Source organism: Garra rufa, chromosome 15 (genome assembly GCF_049309525.1).
Source record: "Garra rufa chromosome 15, GarRuf1.0, whole genome shotgun sequence".
NCBI classification, from domain to species: Eukaryota; Metazoa; Chordata; class Actinopteri; order Cypriniformes; family Cyprinidae; genus Garra; species Garra rufa.
In genome coordinates, this window is record NC_133375.1 from 34964402 (window position 1) to 34976883 (window position 12482).

General features: G+C 35.7%; 1 protein-coding gene across 1 annotated transcript in view; it reads left to right on the top strand.

Annotated features, from left to right (window-relative positions):
- The first annotated feature begins 3517 nt into the window (after positions 1–3517).
- The window catches only part of plekha2 (pleckstrin homology domain containing A2), a 12760-nt gene continuing 3795 nt past the window's right edge, over positions 3518–12482 (top strand). The window contains exons 1-9 of the mRNA XM_073819439.1: positions 3518–3712; positions 4873–5022; positions 5175–5231; positions 5314–5362; positions 5480–5577; positions 6097–6228; positions 6307–6423; positions 12061–12129; positions 12234–12304. Coding sequence (XP_073675540.1) covers positions 4882–5022; positions 5175–5231; positions 5314–5362; positions 5480–5577; positions 6097–6228; positions 6307–6423; positions 12061–12129; positions 12234–12304 — 734 coding nt within the window. The 5' untranslated portion in view covers positions 3518–3712; positions 4873–4881. The remainder of the gene's footprint in view (positions 3713–4872; positions 5023–5174; positions 5232–5313; positions 5363–5479; positions 5578–6096; positions 6229–6306; positions 6424–12060; positions 12130–12233; positions 12305–12482) is intronic.

Below are 12482 nucleotides of genomic sequence, written 5' to 3' on the forward strand. Positions count from 1 at the left end.
TGTTTTTTGTTTATTCAGAGGTTTTCATTTTCCTTTGAATTTTATGGGGTATTTTAAAAATAGGACTAGAGGCATGTTCATTTAAACACAAATGATCTTATTAAATATTTTGTTGAACTATTTGACAAAGACAACTGCTGGGGTTCTGCATCTTGTTATAACATGCAAGTTGTGCACATTTGACCATTTCACAATTCAAAATATAGTTGTGATTGGTATGTATATCAAATACTTTTAAACTAGTTCCACAATTTGTAAGAGTGTTTAACTGTTTTAAACAAATTTAGCATTTTTACAATGAATCTTAAACAGCCTGCCTTGTTGGCAGAAGCTATTTACATTAACTACGCCCACCAACGTGTGGTGCAAATAGATTAGGTGAAAGAGGATCAGATGTCAAAAATGCTGTGTCATCACCTGAGTAACGACTGTGTGAATGTTTGTGTGAATGTCCACAAAACTTAAAGACTTTCTGAGTGTATATAAGCAGTAGGCTATTTAAGTAAGGAAAATTTTTAAGATTAAAAAAAGTAATTATGAATAATTTACTGCTATTGTGTAAATAATACATAATCATGTAATCCATAAAAAGTAACTGATTATTTAAAAATGTAATTTAATCTAAGTAAAAGTACTTCAATTTTGGAATCTGATTACATAATCTGGATTACATGTAATCAGTTACTACCCAGCTGTTAATACGTTATTATTGCAGTGTTTTATACAGTGCCTTGCGAAAGTATTTTTTTTTTCACGTTTTAAGTTGCTGCCTTATGTTAAACTGTTTTAACTGACTTTCTTTCCACATCAATCTACACTTCATGTACTATAATGACAAAGCAACTTCATAATTTATTAAAAAAATAAAAAATAAGTACATTGCATAGGTATTCATACCCTGAACTCAGTACTTAGTTAAAGCACCTTTACAGCCTCAAGTCTTTTTGGGTTTGATGCGACAAGATTTGCGCATCAACATTTGGCAATTATCTGCTCACCTCTTTTTCTCATCTTATCACCTCTCAAGCTCTGTCAGCTTGGATGGTGTCTGGCAGACATTTTCATGTTTCTCCAGAAATGTTTGATTGTGTTCAAGCCCAGGCTCTGTCTGGACCAATAAAGGACACTCACAGAGTTGTCTGTAAGCCATTCTTGCTGTGTGTTTAGGGCCTCAGCCCCGTTGGAAGATGAACCTTCTGCCCAGAGATTCTGAATGCTCTGGACTGGGTTTTCTCAAAATCTCAATATTTTGGTGCGTTGAGCTTTTCTGACGAGTCCCTCAGTCCCTGTTGCTGAAAAACAGCCCCACTGCATGAGGCAGCTACCAGCACACTTTACTTTTAGGATGGTACTCTGCAGGTGATGAGCTGTGCCTGGTTTCATTCAAACATGATGCTTGGAATTGAGTTTCATCAAACCAGAGAAACTTGTTTTCATGCGTCTTCACTGAGGCGAGAATTGCACCTTGCCACACCACCATAAAGCCCAGATTGGTGGAGTGTTGCAGTGATGTTTGTCCTTCTGTAAATTTCTCCTATCTGCATATATGATCATGAAGCTCACCTAGAGTGACCATCAGGTTCTTGGTCACCACTCTTGCCAAGGTCCTTCTCCATCAATTGCTCAGTTTGGCCAGGAAGCCAGACTACATACTACTTTGAACCTTCAATGCAGCACTTTTTTTTTCTGAACTCTACACCAGATGTGTGGCAGATGCAATCCTGTCTCTGAGCAGTGTTGCCAGATTGGGCGGGTTTCCGCCCAATTGGGCTTCTTTTGATCGGCTTGGACCGGAGAATAACGCATTGGGCGGGTAGACAAAATTTGGGCTGCTTTAAAAAAATAAAAGCCGCCCAATCAGCTGCTTTTTTCTTCGCTTTTATCATTAGTGATTGTTATTTTAATACCTTCGAGCTCAAAGTATCACAGTAATATAATGTGTAGTGCAGTCATCAACTCATTTTTGCTTAACGCAACCCTTACTGGTTTAGTTTAACAGAGACCTGTCAATCAATTTACGTCTTTTACGTTAGTGAGATGTGATGACTTGTGAGTGACGAGGTTTTGGCGCTATAACGGGCAAGATTTTGAATATGCAGCTTATTCATTTAAAGTAATTGCGATGGCAAAGTGGCCTAAATATAAGTTACACGATAAAAAGTCTAAGTGGATTACATGTGGTGAGAGATGAATAGAAGACTTCTAAATATAATTGTAACTGAAATAAGAAAACGGGTGTGTGCATGAACGTAAATGCCAGCTACATTGTTTCTCATCACTTTATTGTGCACTTTTTGCACAGAAATTAGCATATTTTTACTGTGGACATTGAAAATGGTGCATGTGTTTTTCCAAGGGTTAAAGTCATCGGTTAATTTCCACTTTGAAAAGAAGACATTTTACGCATATTTTCGGACTGTTTTGATCCATATTCCTTTGAAATTGATTTATCTTTATTTTATTTTGTCATTATTATTTTTTTAAAGAGATAAAAATGGTCCTTATTAACCTTGACATGGCAATAAAATTCTCATTATTTTGGCAGTTAAAATTTGGGCTGGTTTTTGTTGAAGTGGGCGGGTTTTGGTGAGCTTTTGGGCTGGAAATCGTCAACCCGATCTGGCAACACTGTCTCTGAGCTCTACAGGCAGTTTTTTTTTTTTTTTTTTTTTTTTTTTTTACCTCAGATGTGTGTTCCTTTCCAAATCTTACCCATTCAATTGTATTTGCCACAGGTTAACTTCACTCGAAGTGTAGTAACATCTACAAGCAATATGAATGCTCATGAGCTAAATTTCAACTGTCCCAGATATGAATACTTATGCAATGGAATCATTTACGTTTTTTGCAAAGATGTTAACCTGTTTTTTTGCTTTGCCATTATGGTGTACGGAGAGTAGATTGATGTGGAAAAAAGTAGTTTAACATAAGGCAGCAACATAAAAAATTTGAAAAAGTTAAGGGGTAGCACTTGTACTACAAAACTGAGGTGTAGATATTTGCCACGGTTTGCAATAAGTAGTATAAATAGCAGAATCTATTGCTTATTTGCATTGCTGCCAATGTTAACATTATTTTTTCAAGGATTCAACGGTCGATGTTGATCTCACACACTCCAAATTGTAATTTGTCGTCATTTGCACAGTTGTCATCAAAACATCTGTTATCAAAAACAAAGCATAAACGTTTTTGTGATATATTAACGCCTTTTCAACGTTAAAAACTGAAACTGGTCGCAGTGGAAAACGGTGGAGCACGAATTGTTGCTATGGATACCTCAAGTCAGACGATTCGCTGTCTGACCAAACTAATCTAACTTTATAATTACTAAAATATCTGAAAGATGCTTCAGTGTACTTCTAAAAGTGTTAGAACTTGTATAAAACAACTTAATTCGCACGCCCTTGTCAAACCCTCGCCCATTGCGTCGTTTCTGACACGGCATCTACTGGGTTCCGCTTTCCGCATGTGAAAAAAAACATAAAGATCTACTACCGGATGCGTTTAGTTTTGGTTTTAACTCAACTTGCTGTCAACCCGGAAAGAGGCTGCGCTCGGGGCATAGGGCTCGGCATTCCGCGCGGAGCTTTCATCTGTTTTCGCGGATAAATGAACGCGCATTGTGCGTGTATTGCAATCTGAGAGCGCGCCGAACCACACTCACACGGCAGAACGCGGATGAGTCACGAGCCTTTGGGATTTTGGAAGTGAAGTAAGTTGATATTAGGTGTGGCAGTTATGCGCAATAGCGACTTCCTCTCATACTCGTAATACCGTTTTCCATGGGAGTTCATGAAAACCTGGTCCAGGTGAACCACACCTGAATCCACCTGTTGTGGACACTCTGAAAACTTGCTTTTGTTTCACTTCTGCTGGATTTACAGGATTCCCACGCTCATGGAAAATCATGTAAACTTTTATAGTCATTGATGACTTTTTCTAGTTATGCTCAGCTCTACAATTTCTATCTGCTAGAAATTACTCGGTTTAAGTGTAATTTATTTAATTTGTTTTAACTATTAGTAATCATGAGTCACTGGAAAATTCATGAATTCAGAACGTGTGGAAACCCTGGATCTAATATTGACAAAATGAGACAAGACCAAAATTGCCTTATGGCCTGCAATGTCTAGTGAATGATACTGAACTCTTATTACAATGCAGCTTTTTGTTGTTGAATTTTAAGTAAATATGTGACACTGGACCACAAAACCAGTCATAAGGGTATTTTTTTAAATGGGATAATAATAAATAAGCTTTTTTGTATGGTTTGTTTGGATGGGTCAATATTTGGCCGTGATACAATTATTTTAAAATCTCGAATCTGAGGATGCAAAAAAATCTAAATATTGAGAAAATCGCCTTTAAAGTTGATCAAATTAAGTTCTTAGCAATGCATATTACTAACCAAAATTTAAGTTTTAATATATTTACGGTAGGAAATTTACAAAATGTCTTCATGAAACATGAAATACTTATCATCCTAATGATTTTTGGCATAATAGAAAAATTTATCATTTTGATTACAAATATACCCATGCTACTTAAGACTGGTTTTGTGGTCCAGAGTCACAAATTGTATAAAATACACTGAGATTATCTCATTATATATATATATATATATATATATATATATATATATATATATGTATATGTATGTATGTATGTATATAGTGATGTGTAAGCAATGTGAAAAAATGTGTGTGTGTGTGTGTGTGTGTGTGTGTGTGTATCAGACAAGTATGAGATCTGTTTCTAAATCTATTTCTTTCTTTATTTTGAGTTTATTTATTTAAAAAAGGGACCAAGTGTTAGATGCAAAATATTTTAAATATTTACTTTATTATTTTATTTTATGTTTATTTTTTGTAGATCTAGGACATGCCTTACCAGGACAGACTAAATCGCACCTGTGGATTCCTGGATATTGAGCAAAATGAAAACAGCGACAAGTTTTACCGGCGCTATTTTATCTTGGATACTAATGAGAATTTTCTCCTATGGTATATGGACAATCCACAGGTATTGCTCTTTGTAGCTTTAAACAAAAGTTGCAGTATGGCTTTACAGATGATTTTCCTGTTTATCTACACTCTAAACCTCAACTTTGCATTCTAAAAATGTTAATCTCACATTTTTGCATACCATTTTTTCCTGTTTCCTTAAAAAAACAGAACCTACCTCCGGGAACGAAGTGCGTTGGAAGTTTGCGACTCAGTTACATTTCAAAGGTATCATATTCTACCATAATATGCAAGATTCTTTTATAATTACCTATTTAGCTTAAGAAAATTTGATTGAACTTGTTTGTAGGTTAATGAAGCATCAGTAAAGCAGAAACCAAAAGCAGAATTCTGCCTTGGTAAGTACATAAAGTGGTTATGTTTTTGTTGTTTTTCATAATATCAAACTATATAATATAAATAAGTTATGTATAAATATAACTTACTATTGTTTTTTTATTTTCTTTTTCTTCCAGTAATAAATGCATTGTCCAGACAATACTTTCTGCAGGCCAATGATGCTGTAGACTTGAAGGAATGGGTCATTGCTCTGAATAATGCCACCAAAATTACAGTATGTGGAGCTTTTAGCATACACACTGTTGTTATTTTGGGATTTGCTTTGTCACATCTAAACCATATGCTAATAAAAGTGACAAACCTGGATTTAATTCACAAATGTGACCCTAGACCACAAAACCAGTCATGCAGTCAGTCAAGGGTCAATTTTTTGAAATTGAAATTTATACATCATCTGAAAGTTAATTAAATAAATGTAATAAATTAAATAAATTTTCCATTATTTCCATTGATTACTTAATATCTGAATGATTTTGGCATTAAAGAAAAATCGATAATTTTAACCAATACAAAGTATTGTTGGCTATTGCTCCAAATATACCCATGCTACTTATGACTGGTTTTACTAATAAGCACTCTTAGTTTGAGCCTTTGCAACATCAGCTAAGAGATGAAAGATGAAATTATACTTTGATTAATGCAAAGTCTGTACTTTTTCGCTAGTTGTATTTAAATAAACCAATGATGCTTTATGCATATACTGTATATATTAATCAGTACATATCTTTTTAAGGTTCCCAAACCATCAACAGTGTCCCAAAGCTCTGATGCCACAAATGTTTCAAACCCAAGTCAGTCGACATCTCAACAGGCGTATAAAACAGAAATTGTGGGAGGTGTGGTTGTGCACACACCAGTCCAGCAGGTGACCTTTTTGTATGTGTTACTTATTCATGTTTTAATTTAGGAAAATGCGAACACAAATCTGTTGTGGTTTCCTCAGAGCGATAATGAGGACGTCTTCACGAGTGATCTAGGATCACACGTCACTTTAAGGAGATGTCAGAGTGTGCGTCCGCATGTTGTGAGGTCTGGCTACTGTGTCAAGCAAGGCAATGTGGTAAGACCAGTGTCTTGTGATAACATGATGAAGTAGATGCAGTCATTAAAGGAATAGTACACACAAAAATTTAAGGCAAGACTGCAGGTGAATAGGGTAAAAAAAAAAACAACTAGTAGTTATCACCTTACTTACCCATTTGATTGATTACTTTGATAATTGCAAACATTTTTTGTATTACAAGTAGTGGTGGGCCGTTATCGGCGTTAACGTGCTGCATTAACGTGAAACTCTTATCGTGCGATAAAAAAATATCGCCGTTAATCTATTCTCAAATTTGGGTTGGGAGCTGGGTCTAAACTACGCAAGCTATGATGACTTTCACCTTGATAGTTTAACGCGGATGTAAACCGAAGACTAATATGGTCGCGCGTTTAAGTCTCCTCCGCCAAAACACAGACGGGGTCGCGTCGTCCTCCATTCATAAAAACCGACTCTACTATAGCGCGAAATGCCAAGTAAATTCGTCGTTTTTTGGATTCATAAATCAAATGTTGGTCTGTCACTTAATTCAAATCGCGATATGGACTAGTGTCTGTGAAAACTGAAATGCAAAAAGACCGTTTTAATATGAATCCGATATGTTCCGTTTGCCTACCTGTATGTATGCATGGCGGAGACGAGCTTTTACTACACGCATACTGAAACCCACGTGACGCTCCCGGTAATTTTTGGCATTTGCATCTCACATGAACAGATAAACTCAATCTCCAAAACTGCTGTGAGTGTCACTTTTACCGTTTCATTTGAGAAAACTAGCATCATATCATACTGTATACACAGAAACTTCATGGCAACCTGTCAAAATAAAAGTACGGTGTAACATGTAATGGGTTGGGTAGGTGTTGACTTAAAGTGCCCCTATTATGCCATTTTAAAGGTAGTTAATATCAGAGTTGTGGACTCGAGTCAATGACTCGAGACTCGACTCGGACTCGAGTCACAAATTTGATGACTTGTGACTTGACTTGACATAATCAAAGATGACTTGCGACTCGACTTAGACTTTGACAGCAATGACTCGATACTTGACTTGGACTTGAACCCTGTGACTCGGCAAGTCTTCTAAAGAAAAACTTCGGACAGTTCTGATCATAGGCTGAAGCAAATTACACTGGTATGATTAGCGCAGCATTTGGCACTGAGCCAGAGAGGGACTCGCTGAGTGAGCGCTTGTAATGTTTTTATCCACATAATGTTAAGGATATTTAATTTTTTAGGGGCCATTCACACGTCGAGCCTAAAAACGCATGCAAAACGCTAGGCGCGCCGCTTTGTCTTTCTTTCCAAACCGCTCTTTCAGTTTGCGCTCCTGTGGCGTGACTGGCGTCAAGATAGGTACAGCAGGATGAAATGTTAGAACACCGGCTCTCACTACAGGAGTTTTAAAATCCTAACCGAATATGAAATCTGGTTGCAGCGCACACATACGGAGAAACTTTGCACATTATTTTAACTGAAATCCTAAACATGCATACACTACAATATTTGAAATTCGTGGCGCATCACACTACAAGATATTATTAGGATAATCATGCCGGAGGGAGCACCTCTCGTGATCTCTCTCTGGAAGGGTTCAGTGTTCAAATGCACCTGGCCGCAAAGCCCCAGCAAAAGTAGCCAAATTACCATGAATGTGTCGGGCGACGACACATTGAACGATTAAACTAATATTGTGATATATATATTAAAAAACGTATCAAAAGCATATATCTATGGATTTTAATTTAAATCGTGATGACTTGAGCAGGCTAAATTAATCTGTCTGCCGCTGTCGCAATTGGTCGTTACTTAAAAATAAATAAATAAACTGAATTTAACAAACAAAAAGTGTTCCAAAAATATCTCTAAATTAACTTCATAAACTAAGGAAACGAAAATAAATGTCATCACTTTGCTATTAAAAACAGCAGCAATGGGGAAGAGAAAGAGAAAAAAGACAGGTTCCAGTCGGACTCGGGCCAGTAGATGAGATGTACGACATTTTTGCAACGAATATTTGTTTAATAGCCTATTTAGCATTGTTATTTAGGCTACTTTCTTATTTAAATATATTATTTCTTCAATTTATTTTTTGGCTGCCTGTTCACTGACTGAAGTCCTAAAATAAACACACGTTTGTTAATAATGTTGGAGCCTCATTTATTTTGTGTTTCAAAAGTATATACATATGTATTTTATTTATATATAGGCCTATACACACACACACACACACACACGTTATAATTTATATTCATAAAACACCGCATTTGGGAGGGGAAAATCGGGCTAAAACTCATGTAGTGTGTAGCAACCATGACCCACTCTCCATGAAGAGGCGGAAGTTTTAGTAAAGGATAAAGCGTCCATAAAGAGCGCGCATATACCGCGCATCTACATTTGAAATTTGAACTTGAGCGCGCAAAAGACGCGACATATAAACGGCCCCTTTCACATTTAAATTACACATAATCACTATAAACCACTTAGAAACAACAGTAGCCTAATAATTGGCTAAACCTTTCAAATATTTATACATATTTTATATTTTATTTGACTCAACTGATTTATTAAAGTCACTGAATATTTAACAAATGAAACAGTGGACTTAAATTATTAATTCAATTAGGCCTATATTTGATCACAAACAATGATAAATTCCTCAATAAAACATCACTAATTATTATAGTCTATATTTTATAATTATACCTAATATAGACTATTATTGACTTTAAATTTACTGTAGTAATAAATACAGAGACACTAATTTGGGCAAACAGCACTAGTGACTTGTTTAGGACTTGAAGCTTTAAGTTGAGGACTTGCAACTCGACTTGGACTTGCCCGTCTTGACTTGGGACTTGACTTGGGACTTTTCTGGCATGACTCGGGACTTGACTTGAGACTTGAATGCAAAGACTCGAGACTTACTTGTGACTTGCAAAACAATGACTTGGTCCCACCTCTGGTTAATATTGTTGTAATAGTCTCTTAAAACAGGTTTACATGTATGCAAGTTCAAAAAACACTTTAGTTTTCTCCAAAATTAGATTTATTTTTACCCCGTTTCTAAATGATTCGTAAACGACTCGTTTGAAGCAGTTCGAAGAATCAGTCTCTCTAAACCCCTCCTTTCCGTGAGCCCTCACTGCTGTGATTGGTCAGATGGTGCAGTCCTTTTGGATTGGTCTACCGCTACAGCGCAAAACGAAACGCCCATTGGCATAACTGAATGACAGCTGTGGAGACCTGTTAATGCATAGAAAAGATAGCCTCGATTTTACCCTATCAATTCGAGCCGGAGTCTGACGATGAAACGGTTGAAGTGTCACATCGACAAGAAACTGTTTTGCAAGCACGACTGGAGCAGGACGTTTCTCAGTGGGTGTCATATTATAACTGTGGAAAGTGTTTGCAATTTGCTTTTGTAAGCAAACCGGGCACACCTCTACGTTGTGAACTTCAACACTGTACAATCCATAACACTGCGTTAAGCCATCGTTTATCATTATCATTACTTAAACTAATAAGGCAGACAGACAGTCAAGCTGCATCAATCACAAGACTTTTTAGACTACATTGCACTCACAGCTGAACAACAGAACTACAGAAACGCAAGTTAGCCGGTTACCAAGACATGTGCGGGGTTGTTACACACCATAACGTACACAAAGACGTATTTTGAACGATCGCTAGAAAATACAATTATTAATCATACTTACAGGTAGAAGTTCAGAGGAGCAAGCCGGTCCAAATAAACTGGGCACTGATCCATTTTTTAAAACCAAGCGTTTGGTGAATCTCGCGTTGTAACGTTACTCCCCAAGATTGGAAAAGCAGTCATCAGTAAAATGACGCGAACACAACACAAGATTGGCATTGGACTGCTGAGGTGTTGAAAAAATTAATGTTAACCACTGATAGTTTCATCTTTCGGAAGGGCATATAAAACAAATTCACTCTCACAGGCTGTCACAGCGCAGGGCGTCTTCTTGACATGATGTAATCCACGTGAAAATGGTAGGCCTGCTGTTTGTGGGCGGGCAAGTTGTTCGCGAAATTGAATGTGGGCGGACATTAAGCAAATGTGTAGCTCGTGACGTGTGGCCGTTACAGAAAAAAGATTCGAATTGCTGACGACTCGTTTAGGCGAATGTGAGCCGACTCTTTTTTTTGATAGACAAAAACTTTATTTATAGTGCACTGTCGGCGTCACAACTTTGCAGATAGTTTATGTTCACATACAGCTACATGACACACTACATGAAATATCATATTTGAAAAGGCATAATAGGGGCACTTTAAAAAAAAACAATCTAATAGGTAGAAAAAATTATTTCAATGTTAGTTAGTTAGTAAACACAAGTACATCTAATTGAACATAATTTATTTTCATCAACAAATTATCATAGAACAGCTTATGAGCTTTATGATCCATTCTCAAAGACTTACTTTTAGTCATTATTTGGGTAGCACACATATTCTGAATGCCTTCAGCAGAATTCAAATTAGCCATTTTAATCTAGATTAATCTAGATTAATTCCAAGATTTAATCTAGATTAATCTAGATTAAAAAAAATTAATCTATGCCCACCCCTAATTACAAGTTTTCTAAAATGTTAGGTTTAAATATGCAAATGAGTCATTAAATAATGAAATATGTGCTCATTTGCATACATTTCCAGTACAAAAATCAAAACACTGGATGAAGTCAGTTTCAAAATTCTTGTTAATTTTTTTTTTTGACATATTAAAGTCAAAAGTTTTTACAGAGGGGATTTTGGGTATCTCATTTTGTCACAACATAATTCAGAAAAAAAAAACAGAACAGACAGGAAACACTATATATATATATTTTTTTTTCTTTTACTATTTTTTAAGAATAAAATTTGTATAAAATCAAGCAAATTATATATGAACAAATCCCTCTGTAAAAACCTTCAAGATATAGTCAGGAATAAAAAATGTAAAGTTTGGTGTGTGTAAGTGCTACTGAAGTGGAGATTTATGGCTCAGTGTAGGAGAAAAAACCTTTAAAAATATGGATTGTAATTGAAATCTGTTGACACAAAAAGATAAAGTGCTATAAAAGAAACACTTAACGGTGTTTTTTGGATGTTTTCTTTCCACTAGTCTGAAAAAACACTTTATGAAAAACCAAAAAGCCCATAATCTCAAACTTGACAGGTGCATGAAAAAACTGCGTTTTTGCCTGCAGTGTCTCCCCTTAAATTTCCCAAAAATGTACTCACTCTTAAGCCATCCATGATGTAGGTGAGTTTGTTTCTTCATTAGAATAGATTTGGAGAAATTTAGCATTACATTTGCTCACCAATGGAGTATCTGTGGTGAATGGATGCCATCAGAATGAGAGTCCAAACAGATGATAAAAACATCACAATAATCCACAAGTATCTCACACGATTCCAGTCCATCAATTAATATCTTGTGAAGTAAAAAAAAAAAAAACATTTGTTAGTAATCTGTTCAGAAAAAAGAAACAAAATCATCTACTTCTTGGATGGCCTGAGTGTGAGTAGTACTCACTAAGTACATTTTCAGCAACTTTTTATTTTTGGGTGAACTGTTCCTTTCATTTTGCATATTGTTAGGCCTATTTTGACAACATCACAATTAAATTGCCTATTTTTTTTTAGAGAAAAAGCTGGAAGAGGCGTTTTTTTATTCTAGATGACCAAACTGTGAGCTACTATAAATCTGAAATGGTGAGATGCTGGAATGGTACATTTTTTAAAAGAGTGCAAATGATTCATATTTATATAATGAACAGACATGTAAACCAGTACTTTGTCTCTTTTTCTCTTTTTAGGATAAGGAACCGCTGCGCAGTATTCGATTGCAAGATGTGCTGAAAGTTAACGAGTGCCTTGTGAAAATCAGGTGAGAATGTTGCTTTCTTTTTTGTCTGTTTACAATCTTGGTCACAAAAAATGCCATGTCTGTACTGGAGCTTTCAAGGATATATATATATATATATATATATATATATATATATATTATATATATATATATATATATATATATATATATATATATATATATATAATATATATATATT